At 49.7% G+C, this 15,004-nt stretch overlaps 1 protein-coding gene across 3 annotated transcripts in view; it reads left to right on the top strand.

The window, feature by feature from the left end:
- NBEAL2 (neurobeachin like 2) overlaps positions 1–14,339 on the top strand; it is a 234,755-nt gene extending 220,416 nt beyond the window's left edge. For all 3 annotated transcript variants that reach the window (XM_063122418.1, XM_063122403.1, XM_063122411.1), the window contains 10 exons: positions 3,214–3,330; positions 3,586–3,675; positions 4,461–4,570; positions 4,702–4,874; positions 7,219–7,313; positions 8,544–8,660; positions 9,176–9,337; positions 9,885–10,033; positions 10,735–10,870; positions 13,391–14,339. In XM_063122418.1, coding sequence (XP_062978488.1) covers positions 3,214–3,330; positions 3,586–3,675; positions 4,461–4,570; positions 4,702–4,874; positions 7,219–7,313; positions 8,544–8,660; positions 9,176–9,337; positions 9,885–10,033; positions 10,735–10,870; positions 13,391–13,492 — 1,251 coding nt within the window. In that variant the 3' untranslated portion in view covers positions 13,493–14,339. The remainder of the gene's footprint in view (positions 1–3,213; positions 3,331–3,585; positions 3,676–4,460; positions 4,571–4,701; positions 4,875–7,218; positions 7,314–8,543; positions 8,661–9,175; positions 9,338–9,884; positions 10,034–10,734; positions 10,871–13,390) is intronic.
- The last annotated feature ends 665 nt before the right edge of the window (positions 14,340–15,004 follow it).

Here is a 15,004-nt window from a genome sequence, read left to right as displayed (position 1 = left end):
ATAACACACACACACCCCGGCCCCATCATAGCTTCAGGCAATCCTTGAAAGTTTTCATTCATAACATCAGTAACAACAACAACATGGAATCATGTAGACTTTGTGAAAATTTTGAGCAGGGGGGCGTTAGCCTGCGACAAATTCCCAAAGCACCATTTGATACCTCCAGCTTCCTCCCCCATAGAATCATAGAATAGCAGAGTTGGAAGGGGCCTACAAGGCCATCGAGTCCAACCCCCTGCTCAGTGCAGGAATCGACCCTAAAGCATTCCTGACAGATGGATGTCCAGCTGCCTCTAGGGTGGGAGAGCCCACCACCTCCCTAGGTCACTGGTTCCATTGTCGTACTGCTCTAACAGTCAGGAAGTTTTTCCTGATGTCCAGCTGGAATCTGGCTTTCTTTAACTTGAGCCCGTTATTCCGTGTCAAAGGCCCTCCAGACTGTATTTTCCAATCCCTGCCTTCCTTTTTAGCATGCTTCTTGGGAAATCTTCGGAAAGAATTTAAAGAAAAAGGTTCACAAGCAGTACCACCACTTTTTGGCTGCCCGTTGTTGCTTTTGGGAGCTGGATTACTACTCCTGTGTTGGCTGGGGCTGCGTTTAGCCAGCAAAAAAAGGGAAAAGGAACCTCTCGTGCAAGCACTTGAGTCATTGCTGACTCCTAGAGGGACGCCTGCTTTCGCTGACGTTTCCTTGGCAGACTTTGTAGTGGGGTGGTTTGCCATTGCCTTCCCCAGTCGTGGTTACCTTTCCCCCAGCTAGCTGGGTACTCATTTTACGACCTCGGGAGGATGGAAGGCTGAGTCGACCTGAGCCCAGCTGCCTGAGAACCAGCTTCCGCTGGGATTGAACTCAGGCCGTGGGGAGAGTTTCGGCTGCAATAACGGCCGCTTACCACTCTGCGCTACACGAGCCAGCAAACACAGGGTGTGTGTGTGGGGGGGGGGAGGAATAAAGCCAAGGTTGCAAACTGTTACAGGAGACATCGATGTGACTTGTTGCTCACGTGTACTCTGCCACGTCCCACGCTCTGCACTTAATACTACCTGCCGTGGTCAGGGAGGATGGAGGAGAGAACTACATTTTCCCACTCATTGAAATGCAATTCAAGTGTGCAGAAAATGCAAATACAAACCTCTGCCTACCTTGAAGGATGGTCATAACTACTTGGGGATAATGGGAGTCACGGTCCGAAACATACAGAGGGCAATCAGGAAAGCTGAGTTAACATTCAACGTCTTTGTGAAGGACAAGGGGGTCTGAAATGGTTTCCGTTCTGTTCTGGTTTAATGTTGCTTTTTGTGTCTACCCGAAAGTGTATTTCTTCGTGCTTCAAGTTTGCTGTCCCAGGCTCAGGTGGGAGGGAAGGAGCTGGGCGCGCCTGCCAGGGTCATCTTCGCCTGGCACTTCCAGCTCCCACCGTAGCACCTGGTGCTTATCAGGGGGTGCTTAGAAGTCAACTTGTTTTGGCTGTGGGAAAGAATGTGGGTCTCGCTCCTGTTGGGAGGGGTCGCCAGAGGCCCGGGAAGGGCATTGGTTGGTTGGTGTGGATCATGGGGCCAGGTGGCCAAAAAGGGATAAAAGTGTCTCGTGCTGGGGTGTCTACATCTTCTTTGCTGGATGACACATGCGTCAAGGGAAGATCAGGTTCGGGCAGCCAATGGGAACTGCTCAGAGTTAGTTAGGCTTTTCTTTTGTTTTAAAGTGTTGAGGTATTGTGTTGGAACCAGTGACCTAGGGAGGTTGTGGGCTCGCCCACGCTAGAGGCCTTCAAGAGGCAGCTGGACAAGCATCTGTCAGGGATGCTTTAGGGTGGATTCCTGCATTGAGCAGGGGGTTGGACTCGATGGCCTTGTGGGCCCCTTCTAACTCTGCTATTCTATGATTCTATGAAATGTCCTGGCTGTTAGAGCAGTACGACAATGGAATCAGTTACCTAGGGAGGCTGTGGACTCTCCCACACTAGAGGCCTTCAAGAGGCAGCTGGACAACCCTCTGTTGGGGATGCTTTAGGGTGGATTCCTGCATTGAGCAGGGGGTTGGACTCGATGGCCTTGTAGGCCCCTTCCAACTCTGCTAGTCTATGATTCTATGAAATGTCCTGGCTGTTAGAGCAGTACAACAATGGAATCAGTTCCCTAGGGAGGCTGTGGGCTCTCCCACACTAGAGGCCTTCAAGAGGCAGCTGGACAACCATCTGTCAGGGATGCTTTAGGCTGGATTCCTGCATTGAGCAGGGGGTTGGACTCGATGGCCTTGTAGGCCCCTTCCAACTCTGCTAGTCTATGATTCTATGAAATGTCCTGGCTGTTAGAGCAGTACAACAATGGAATCAGTTCCCTAGGGAGGCTGCAGGCTCTCCCACACTCGAGGCCTTCAAGAGGCAGCTGGACAACCATCTGTCAGGGATGCTTTAGGGTGGATTCCTGCACTGAGCAGGGGGTTGGACTCGATGGCCTTGTAGGCCTCTTCCAACTCTGCTATTCTATGATTCTATGACAAAGTCAGCTGTGGCTGGGTGGTGGAATGACTGATGGTTTTATTGGGGTAACTGCTAGCTTCCTTTCCTCAATCCCTTTCCTCACCCCTTTTCCCTCCCCTCCTCCCCCAACCCTTCCCTTTCCCTCCCGCTTAGCTTTTTACTGGCCCAAGCCTTACATGTTCGTCTTAGTGGTGTTAAGAAACCTGCTTTGGTCCCTAATGTGTGTTTGGGCTTTATTCTTGGAACATCTGGCTCGTCCCGGTTGCAGAGAGGGCTAGGGAGGGGGGGTTGCCTGGGAGTCTAGGACGTTTGGTCCAGGAGACTACCTTGCAGGGACGTCAGGTGGACCCTGACTTCCGTTACAATCTTCACCTAGGTCAGCCTTCCTCAACCTGGGGCGCTCCAGATGTGTTGGACTACAACTCCCAGAATGCCCCAGCCAGCTGGCTGGGGCATTCTGGGAGATGCAGTCCAACACATCTGGAGCGCCCCAGGTTGAGGAAGGCTGACCTAGGGTACAGTCTGTGAAAATACCCCCTTTCTCTTAGGGTGTTTTTTCCACAGGTTGGGGTAAGGATTCCCTTTCCCTCTCAGGTGCGCCACCTGCAAATGGCTTTACATGGGACACAAAGAACAGGACGCTCAAATTTCCCCCTTCAAATGAAAGAAGTGGGAAATGCCCACCCACCCCCCATTTAAGCCCCCTGCTGTCTTTTCATCTCTTCTGCAGGAGCCCCACCCTGCCCGCCTCTCTGCCGAAAACGCCGCCCGGAGACTGTCTCGCCTTGACACCTTTTCCCCCAACATTTTTGAGAACCTCGGCCAGCTCAAATCCTTCTTTGTCGAAGTAAGACTCCCTTCTTCTTCCGGGGCGGGGAAGGTGTATGGGAATGTACATTGCCACCAGCCTAGCTCCTGTGACTCTCTTTGGATGAGCAGGGCAGGAGATGGGGGGGAAATTTATAGGGGAGGGGGGGAAATTAGGAGGGGGAAATTCTTTTCAAGAATTGACCCCAAACGTGGCACCGGTTTCATCAAATGGCATCACAAAGCACGTGGCCTCTCGCCCACGCCCCCTCTCTCTTCCTCTTTTTGCATTTAGGGCATCAGCGATGGCATCCCGCTGGTGCAGGCTGTGGTCCCCAAGAACCAAGCCCACTCCTTCATGACTCAGGGATCGCCCGACGTGCTGGTAAGTGCAAAACGACTGACTCCTGCTTTTCTCCTGGTCCTGATGAGGGAAGCAAGTCGGATAAGCCCCGGGGAGATGGCACTGCGGGCCGTGGAAGGCTGCGTTTTGGGTTCTCACTGGCTCAGTTCGGACAACACGTTAGTCAACGTAGGGGGCCCTCCCCACACAACCTCCTCTATCTTTAATTTTAATTCTTGTGAACCGCCCAGAGAGCTTCGGCTATTGGGCGGTATAAAAATGTAATAAATAAATAAATAAATAAATAAATAAGAAACTCCACTGTTGTGTGACTGTGGGCTACCGTGGAGTTGAGTAAAACCCATCGTGATGTTTGATTGACAGTTCCTCCGCCCTCTCTCCTCCCTCCCCCCCCCGGTCCTCCCGATGGTATCCCATCAGCCATTGCTGAGAAAAACCAACCCCAGAGGCTCTCCTCGAGTGGCATTCGCTCTTTTTGCCGCTCTTCCCAGGGAACTCTGCAGCCGGTGGGAAAAATCAGTGCAACGGAAAACTCCGCCGAGCCCGCCACACAACGGTTGTGCAGGAACTCTCCTCTGCACAGCGTGGATATTCTGCACGGGTTGTTTTCCCAAAAAACTCCCACCATTGCGTGGAGTTTTCCCGCCTGACAACCCGTTTCTCGACGGTGGTGTAAGAACGCCGCCGTGGAGTTCTAAAACCACCGTTGAGAAACGGCGTCGTCCGAACTGAGCCCCGGGCCCCCTTCCCACTTGCCCTCTTCCGACTCTGCATTTGCTCATCTTCCGCTCCCCGCTCCCCTGCAGGTCACTGTAAGTGCCAGTGGGCTTCTGGGGACCCACAGCTGGCTGCCCTACGACAAAAACATCTCCAACTATTTCAGCTTCACCAAAGACTCCACCGTCTCCAACACAAAGTAAGTCAGAGCGTCTCTTCTCCCCGCAAGCGAAACCCGTGTGAGGGCAGGCCTCTCTCGCGCCTTCACCTGGTCCCACACAGCCGCTCCCCGCAACGCTGCAAACCCTCTTTCCTTCTTTGTCTCGCCAGGACCCAGCGCTTCCTGTACGGCCCCTTTGCCCCAGGGGTGGATGTGTCTTCGAAGACGCTGGCCATCTCTCATGACGGGAAGCTCCTCTTCAGCGGAGGCCACTGGGACAATAGCTTACAAGTCACTTCGCTGAGCAAAGGGAAGGTTGTGGGACACATCAACAGGCACAGAGGTAGGAGGCAACCCCCCCCCCAAAAAAAACCCAACCCAGAAACCCAGCTCGTCATGCAGTTTGTGTGGTGTGTGTGTGTGTGTGAGTGTAGTATCCAGCTTTCAAAATTTGAAGAACAAGTCATGGAAATTATGCAACGGGTGCTACCGTATTTCTTCAATTCTAAGACGCACTTTTCCCCCCATATAAACATCTCTAAAAACAGGGTGCGTCTTAGAATCACGGGTGTGTCTTAGGGGTTTTTTTTTTTTTTCCTGTTGGTGGTACTGAAATTAGTGTGCGTCTTACAATCGATGGCGTCTTACAATCGAAGAAATATGGTAGTTGTTTATTTATTTATTTATTTATTGCATTTTTATACTGCCCAATAGCTGAAGTTCTCTGGGTGGTTTACAAAAATTAAAACCACAAAAAAAAACAACCATTCAAAATATAAAACAAACAGTCTAAAATACGGGATAATGACGCAACCAGGATAAAATGACGCAGCAATGCAGAAATGAATACAGATTTAAAATGCAAATTTAAAACGGCAAAAGTTAAAATGAAATTGCTTAACTGTTAAAATGCTGGGAGAATAAAAAGATCTTCACCTGGCGTGTAAAAGGGTACAGTGTAGGTGGCAAGCAAACCTCTCTGGGGAGCTCATTCCACAACCGGGGTGCCACAGCAGAGAAGGCCCTGCTCCTGGTAGCCACCTGCCTCACTTCCTTTGGCTCACGGAGAAGGATGTTTTTTTCTTCTCTGCACTTGAGTACAGAGTCTCTGCTTTTCATTTCTTTTTATCTTTAGAAGACATGTTCCCAAGCCTTGTGGCTAAAGAGAAAAAAACTGGGAAGATCTTAGTTCTTTTGTTCCTTTCCTTCCTGCAAACCTTGCTAAAATTTATTTGAAAACCTGATTCATTAAAAAAATAAAAATTAAAAATGTGACTGGATCGCAGAATTAGAAGGGTATTCTGCTAGCAGAATCTGTATTTCCATCTAACCACATAACATTCTATAAGTAGCCACACTTGAAGCTGATTTCTGCACATACAAACCAAACAGTTTTGAAGCTGAAAATCTCACCGTTTGCAAATTTAAACAGCCTTCTAGGATTCTGTATACTTCTGAGTTCAACTTTTTCTTTTTTCAATATTTTGGCAGTAGATGTGGGTAATATGGAAATGGCAGGAGGATACTCGTAGTAGGAGATTGGGAAGGGGGGTTTCCTTACATCCACATAGACTTCATTCCCCCTGGAGTTCTTCAGACTTCATGCAGATGGAGAAGGGATGATGGAATTCTCTTCCCTGCATATAGAAAACTAGCAGGTCAAGGAGAAGGCACAGCAGGGACCTTTCTACCTGACATGCTCATTTTCTACCTGCAGGGAACTGTAATTGAACATTCTTCCATTTAGAAACATACGCAAGCTGATGGCAAGATGAATATGAGCCAACAGTGCAATATGGCTGCAAGAAAGCCAAATGCTATTTTGGGCTGCATTAATAGAAGTATAGCTTCCAAATCACGGGAGGTACTGGTTCCTCTCTATTGGGCCCTGGTTAGGCCTCCTAACCAGGGAGGACGCAGACAAGCTGGAGCGTGTTCAGAGGAGGTCAACCAGGATGATCAGGGGTCTGGAAACAAAGCCCTATGAAGAAAGACTGAAAGAACTGGGCCTGTTTAGCCTGGAGAAGAGAAGATTGAGGGGACATGATAGCACTCTTCAAATACTTAAAAGGTTGTCACACAGAGGAGGGCCAGGATCTCTTCTTGATCCTCCCAGAGTGCAGGACATGGAATAACGGGCTCAAGTTAAAGGAAGCCAGATTCCAGCTGGACATCAGGAAAACTTCCTGACTGTTAGAGCAGTACGACAATGGTATCAGTTACCTAGGGAGGCTGTGGGCTCTCCCACACTAGAGGCCTTCAAGAGGCAGCTGGACAACCATCTGTCAGGGATGCTTTAGGGTGGATCCCTGCATTGAGCAGGGGGTTGAACTCGATGGCCTTGTAGGCCCCTTCCAACTCTGCTATTCTATGATTCTGTGATTCTATGACATATATCCCTGCACATGGAAAACTAGCATTTCAGGAAGGAAGTTTAGACCTGGATCCTTTTTCCCGACTTGCTCATTTCTCACACGGAGGGAATGTTTGTATGCAGGAGCTTTCAATCAGCAGGAAACTCTCTCTGTGCAAGCAGAGTGTCTGGATTTGTATTGTTTCATCCTTAGATAAATGTCTTCTTCATGGCACACTGGCAGTTCTCTTGTGACTTGCTTGCGTGCATTCAGGGATCGCTGGCCACACCTTTCCCTCTAGCTTTCGGTGATCCCCCTCTCCTCTCACTGCAGATGTTGTCACTTGCCTGGCCTTAGATCTGTGCGGAATCTACCTCATTTCCGGGTCGCGGGACACCACCTGCATGGTCTGGCAGGTCTTCCAGCAGGTAAGAGGAGGGGGTTGAGACCATATTGTTTGTGTGTGTGTGTGGGTGTGGGTGTGGTGTGGTGGAATAGACAACACTGCCTCTTTTCTTCCCAGATCCAATTTTTTCAAGTTCAGAGTTGAGCCCTTCTCAGTTTTAGCAACCCCCTCTTCTTATACCAGTTTTAAAATCTCTTCGCTGGCTGCCAATTAGTTTCCAGGCGCAGTGTAAAGTGTTGGTTATCACCTTTAAAGCCCTACCTGGTTTGGGTCCAGGCTACCTGCGGGATCGCCTTCTCCCGTACAATCCACCCCGCACACTCCGGTCCTCTGGGAAGAATTTACTCCAGCCAATAAAAACAAGACTGACCACTATTACCCAGAGGACCTTTTCTTCTGCCTCTCCCAGTTCGTGGAATGGCTTTCCGGGAGAGATTCGTCAGTTTAACAGTCTTCCGTATTTTAAGAAAGCCATAAAGACTGATCTCTTCCGGCAGGCCTCCCCAGTGGAATTTTAAGATGCCTTTTTAATAATGTGCTGCTTTTAATAATTTATTAGTTTTAAATGTTTTAATTAGTTATATGTATTGTATGGTGTTTGCATTTGTGTTGTAAACCGCCTCAATCCAGAGGGAGAGGTGGGCAACAAATTATTATTATTTAATATTATTATTATTATATTATATTATAATTATAATATTATAATATAATTATATATATTATATTATATATAATATATATTATATAATATTTATTATTATTATTATTAAATTATTATTATTATTATATTATATTATAATTATATTATATTATAATTATAATATTATAATGTTATAATATTATATATAATATATATTATATAATATTTATTATTATTATTATTATTACTGTGTTTCTAGTGCGGCATTAAGGTGGCTGCATTATAGCGAAGAGTCATCAGGCTTCATGAAGCGCTCTCCTCTGTCGGTCTGCAAAACCCGCCTCTTTGCTTGTTTCTCTTTCTGAGCTTTCTGGGTTGCGTGAGGGTCCTATTTTCCTCTGGCTGAGATGAAAGGTCTCTTCCCCAACCTGGAACCCTCCAGATGTATTGGACTACAGTTCCCACAATTGGGAAATGTAGTCCAACGCGTTGGGAGGATTACACGTGATCTTCAAAATGGGTCGTTCAGAACAGGGTGGGTGGTCAGAGGCGCAGCCAGACGCAGAAACCCCAAGATTCCCCTCCACGACCCCCTTTTCTTCCCCTGCCCAGGGCGGCTTCTCTTGTGGCCTGGCGCCCAAGCCCGTCCGGGTTCTCTACGGGCACGATGATGAAGTGACGTGTGTCGCCATCAGCACCGAGCTGGACATGGCCGTGTCAGGGTCAAAGGTAAGTTGCTGCTGGATCCGAGCGTCTTCTGGGTCAGCCAGACGTGCTGCTGGAGCCCCGTTGCAACATAGTTTTGCGGGTGCCACACTCCATGGGGAAGGCCCAGGAAGTCCTGAAATCCAGCCCCGAGGCCCCTCCCACACAGCGCCGGTTCACACGATCAGCACCAGCCACGGTGGCTTGCTGTGCATGCTGGCTGCCATTGTGACTATGCAAGCAGGCGGGCGCTACAGCTTATCGACATGTGTGAACCCAGGCAGGGTGGCTTGTTGTCATGGTTAACAAGCCACCCCAGAACCTAAGAACAGCCCATGGGTTCTGGGTGGCCAGCGCCGATCATGTGAACCCAGCCGCAGGGGTTGAACCTCACCAAGCAGAGAGGCCCTAACCCTTTAATTCTCCACCCTCCACCAAAAAGGGGCCGTTGTGTGTTTCACGCAGTTCCCTTCCACCCCCGGGCATCCTCATGGGACAAGCGTCCTTTAGAAAGCCTCTTCCTCCTCCTCCTCCTCCAGGATGGCACCATCATAGTGCACACGATCCGCCGAGGCGAGTTCATGAAGTCGCTGAAGCCTCCCTGCGAGAGCTCGCTGCCCGTGACCATCTCCAACCTGGCCGTGGGCCACGAGGGGCAGATCGTGGTCCAAACGACCGTGGAGGGGAGGGCCTCCCTGAAGGTGAGCCAGGCAAGGGGGTGGGCCGAGGGAGTGGGGAAGCACGCAGGTCGCTCTGGCATCTACACTTTGGGAAATCACCCATGCTAAGGCGTCCTTCCTCGACCTGGCGCCCTCCAGATGCATTACAGTCTAACACAGGTTGGGAACGGCGGAGGGAATGCTTCCTGGAAAGGCACAGGTCTTTTTTTCTGCATAGCGGAGGTCTTGTAGTGTGAGCATCTGTCTCCTTCGCTTTGAGTTTTTTGGTGGGGACTCCACACTGGCCCCTAGCAGTCGCTCGTCACAAGTACAGGCGAAACCGAACCGGATCCGCCGGCAGAAGCCAAAACGGAGCAGGCCTCGGCAGCGCCCGATCCGAGATTTTGCGGGGAGGGCTTCTACGCACGCCTGCCAGAGGCCTCCAGTTGGGCACAGCTCAAACCGCTGCGCTTCACAAGGGACTGAGAGAGCAGCTGGAGGAATTCTTTTACAAATCGAGGCTCCTGAGAGGTCGACTCGGAGCGTGTGAGCCTGCTTGGCTAACCAGCGGCTTTTCATTCGTTTGAAGGACAAGTTCGCCCTGCACCTCTACTCCATCAACGGCAAGCACCTGTCTTCCATCCCGCTGGACGAGCAGGTCACCTCCATGTGCGTCACAGAGGAGTTTGTGGTGCTGGGGACCATTCAGTGTTCGTTGCAGATCAGGGACCTTCAGAGGTAACCATCTCCCCCTTCCTCGGTCTTTACCTATGGGTGGGGCAACTCACCTGTCCTCGCAACGGAGCCAACGGCATGTTACACACCCTTTGGAGCTCAAAGCAGCCTGGTTCACGTTTCTCTGAATGCTTTGAATCTTTAACCTTCTCGTAGGGTGGGGAAGCAAAACGCAGCCCACCTGCATGATTTCGTTGTCAGACGAGGCGTGAGCTCCCTGCTCGCTTGGTTTTAAAGAGAAATCGCCGCTTTGTGGCCACCACGTCCCTGAATTTCAGCAGCAGCACAGCAGCAGGGAAGGGGCAAGCCCCAGTGGGTTCATGGGGGTGGGGGAATTGGGGCCCCCCGGACGTTTCCCACCCCTGTTATAGGGCTGCTCCACAAATTTAGTCAACATCTTGGCACCTGGTCCAAGGCACCAACAAGACGAACACATCTACTGCAACATGGGCTCCGCTAGGCCGCACTTATTTATTTATTTATTTATTTATTTTATTACATTTATATACCGCCCCCCAGCCGAAGCTCTCTGGGCGGTTTACAACAATTAAAAATAGTAGACATTAAAAGTATACAAAAAATTTAAAAAGCATAAAAACAGTATAAAAACGACAACAGTATTCATTTAAAACAACACTTGAAGGCCTGGGCCTTCTTGTTCCTCCGCCTGGCTCTTGGACCCAGTTTTGACCCTGTCATTTCAGCCTCCAAGCAGCCATTTCCCCTTTGGCCATGAAGGTCCCCATCCACAGCGTCTCTGTGACCAAGGAGAAGAGCCACATCTTGGTGGGCCTGGAGGATGGGAAGCTGATTGTGGTCGGAGCAGGGCAGCCTTCCGAGGTGAGTGGGCGTCCATCTCTCTCCCCCTCTCTCTCTGTTCAGGGCTCCCGTGCCAGGACTCAGGCAGGCAGGCTACAATGGTGTCATCAGGTCCTGATGGGTACCTACTGGGATAAAGGGTGAAAGATGGAGAGTAACGGCCATCAGCAGTTATGTAACTCCTTCTCTGTGCCAGGCAGATGGAACCTCGGGTGATGGGATGGGTTGACTGGGGAGAACCAGAGGCTTTTCCATTGATCTGCCTGGAGGAGAGTGAGATCTGCCTGAAGAACTGTCCTCAACGTTGCTTTAATCATACTCTGGAAACTGTGGGCTTACTTGCAAGTCCAGGGCCTAGTTGGGATTTGAACTCGGTCTTCCTGGCTCCGTATCTGAGTCAAACCCAGCGCTCTTTCTTGACTTGTACTGAATCCCACAAAAACAGAAGAGCCCTGAGGCTGGATCTTACCAAGGGTCCATCTAGTCCAGCACTCTGTTCACACAGTGGCCGACCAGCCATCGGCCAGGGACCAACAAGGCAGGACATGGTGCAACAGCACCCTCCCACCCATGTTCCCCAGCAAGTGGTGCACGCAGCCTTGCTTCCTCTGATACTGGAGGCAGCACAGAGCCATTAGAACTAGCAGCCTTTGATAGGCTTCTTCTCACCCAGGAATTTATCCAACCCCCTTTTCAAGCCATCCAAATATGTGTTTGTTGAAGAAAAAAGAGATGCATATATTGTTTTAACTTGGATCATGGTTTAATTTGTTTTTAACTGTGCATATTTATTGTTTTATACTGTGTGTTTTTATCTGTACGCCACTCTGAGATCTTATTTATATTATTTATTTATTTATTTATTTATTACATTTCTATACCGCCCAATAGCCGGAGCTCTCTGGGCGGTTCACAAAAATTAAAAACATTCAAAGTATAAAACATCAGTATAAAACCATAATATAAAATACAATATAAAAGCTCAACCAGATAAAAACAGTAGCAATGCAAAATTACAAATTTAAAACACCAAGTTAAAATTTATTTATAGACTGTTAAAATGCTGGGAGAATAAAAAGGTCTTCACCTGGCGTCTAAAAGCATATAATGTAGGTGCCAAGCGAACCTCCTTAGGAAGCTCATTCCACAGCCGGGGTGCCACAGCAGAGAAGGCCCTGCTCCTCCTGGTAGCCACATGCCTCACTTCCTTTGGCAGGGGCTCGCGGAGAAGGACCCCTGAGGATGACCTTAGGGTCCGGGCAGGTACATATGGGAGGAGGCGTTCCTTCAGATAGCCTGGCCCCAAGCCATTTAGGGCTTTAAATGTTAATATCAGCACTTTGAATCAGGCCCGGACCTGGACTGGCAGCCAATGAAGCTGGAAAAGGACTGGCGTGATGTGGTCTCATCGGCCAGTCCCTGTTAGTAAATGGGCTGCCCTGTTTTGTACCAGTTGAAGTTTCCAGACCGTTTTCAAAGGCAGCCCCACGTATAACACATTGCAGTAATCGAAACGAGATCTTAATGATATAAGGTGGGATATAAATGCTTTAAATAAATAAATAATACTCTGGTGTTGAATAAGATTTGCAATATTTAATGGTAATTAAATATGCGTGGATTTAATAAAGATAAATTGACACGCACGCTAGCTCGACATTTCGGGCTCTTAGGTCCTTCATCAAGAGCTGGAAACAAATTGAACAATCTATCAGAAAATGTTTCTTTAGAAATAAACATCCTTTTTACATATTATCTTCAATCAACAATACAAACAATCAACAATGCAACAATATTATCTTCAATTGTTGATTGAAGATAACATGTAAAAAGGACGTTTATTTCTAAAGAAACATTTTCTGATAGATCGTTCGATTTGTTTGCAGCTCCTGATGAAGGACCTAAGGGCCCGAAATGTCGAGGTAGCGTGCGCGTCAATTTATCTTTTTTTAAAATTCATGCATTTTTTATTGAGGAAAGGAAAGGAAAGGGTGCCTTCTGTAAAATGGGCAGATATGCCTCTGGTACTCATGAAAGAAGGAAGGAAAGGAAAGGAACCTCTCGTGCAAGCACCGAGTCATTACTGACTCTTGGAGGGACGCCAGCTTTTGCTGACGTTTGCTTGGCAGGCCTTATAGCGGGGTGGTTTGCCGTTGCCTTCCTCGGCCATGATTACCTTTCCCCCAGCTAGCTGGGTACTCATTTTACCGACCTCGGGAGGATGGAAGGCTGAGTCGACCCGAGCCGGCTGCCTGAAACCAGCTTCCGCTGGGATCGAACTCAGGCCGTGGGGAGAGTTTCAGCTGCAGAAACTGCTGCTTTACCGCTCTGCGCCACACGTGGAAATTACCATTAAATATCGCGAGTCTTATTCAACACCAGAGTATACATCTCTTTTTTGCTTCAACCGTCATTGGTGTTTTTGCCCCCTTGTCCACATCCAAATTGGTGGCCATCACTAACCCACCTGTGGTAGCATCTCACCTGAGCGGTATCCGAGGCCGCTGATTTCCCTTCGGCTGTTTTGTCTCCTCCTTCCAGGTGAGGACGGGGCAGTTCCACCGGCGGCTGTGGCGTTCGACCCGGCGCATCTCCCAGGTCTCCTCCGGCGAGACGGAATACAACCCGACGGAGCCCAAATAACTGACGTGGGCCGGCTTTACCTCTCCCGTTCCCTTGCAGCGCGTCTGCCGCATAGGATGCTGGCTGTGCCCAGCCGTGCCCACTGGCGGCATTTCCGCCCCTCCTATAAGCCTGTTGCTCCCCGAGGGTCTCTTTGCGCCGCCCCTGGAGCGTGGCATTCTGCAGATGGAAACCGCCTCGGGGACTCCTTTGCAAGCCAGAGGTCTGTGCCCATCTGGAACAGCCTTCCAAGTGCAGCACGCCCAGGACAGTTAGGAGCGGGGCGTTTCTAGGACCTATCCAGCTGTTCCTGATTATGATTAATACTGTTGTTGTTGTTTTTATTATTATTATTTCATTCCTGTGGAGCTTGAAGTGGCAAATGTTTGTATTAGTCGTCTTACACTGGAAGAGGAGAGAGGACTGCGTGAAGTGAAAGGGAGGGAGAATACTTCGGCCACCTCCTGCAGCTCAGCAGGACGAGGGAGAAGATGCAATCGACGCACCAGCCTCAAGACGGCGGTCTGGTCTTTCTCCGGCGGCCTTAAGCGGTTCCCCTCCTTGCACTACGTCGATGACTTGCACCAGAACCCAGGACTTCTGCTTTTGTTTGCCCAGCTAGGAGATCAAGCCCCCTCGCTCCGTGAGAAAGCTTTAACGGCGGGGCTGAAATGTATCGCTATTGGGGGGGAGTCTCTTGGTCCGATCTCAAGTTGGGAATGGGGGTGGTGGGAGGGGAGCCTCTCTCCACGAGGCAGAGAACTGAGGCAGGGCAGCGAAGCCCGCAAGCATTAAGCCAGAGCGTGCGGCCAACGCACCGGTGTGTCTCACCCCCAGGTCCCAAATCAACGCTGCGGTTTGGAGAGGGGGCGGGGAAAGATGGTCGGTTTCCCCCTGAAGTCTGACTTATTCTTTGGGACACGCGCCCCCCACGGGGATTTGCTGACTATTGGAGGAGGGGTGAAAAAATGCCTGGTTTTACTGTGCCTCTGAATGGTGTGTGTGTGTGTCTCAATTATGGGCTCCACAGGTGTCTTCACCAGCAATAAAACCCTGCCGCTCTGTAGCCCTGTTGTCTACCCAACCCTACTTAACGCCCCTTTATTACCTGAGGCCTCTGCTACCTGTGTTCTTCGAGGGAGGTCCTATCTAAGATTTTATGGCCCGGTGCAGGACCTAGCCCCGGGCTGAGCGTCCTTTTCTCCTGGCCCAACCGTTTTCAACCTGCTCTGCACCCTCAAAAGGAGCCCAGCGCTACCTTTGAGAAAGAGGGCTACTCTCCGTTTGCCACCGAGAGCTTGGGAGGAGCTGGCTGGATCAGAGAGCTGCAGAGACTCAGGGCAACGCCTCTAAAACGCGTTCCTCTTTTACGCACCTTTCGATAACCAAAACGACACAGCACTGGACGTGGTTCCCCCCCTTTTTTTCTTTAAAGCTACCTAGAAGAGATTCTTTTTGTCAGCTGTCTACAGGAAAAATCCCAGGCTTTTTCTACCGCTTTCAAGAGATGAATTATTTTGGCACGATTCCCCA

The sequence above is a fragment of the Elgaria multicarinata genome, chromosome 1 (assembly GCF_023053635.1).
Source record: "Elgaria multicarinata webbii isolate HBS135686 ecotype San Diego chromosome 1, rElgMul1.1.pri, whole genome shotgun sequence".
Taxonomy (NCBI): Eukaryota; Metazoa; Chordata; class Lepidosauria; order Squamata; family Anguidae; genus Elgaria; species Elgaria multicarinata.
Note: the sequence above shows the minus strand (reverse complement) of the source record. Positions and strands in the feature narration are given on the sequence as shown.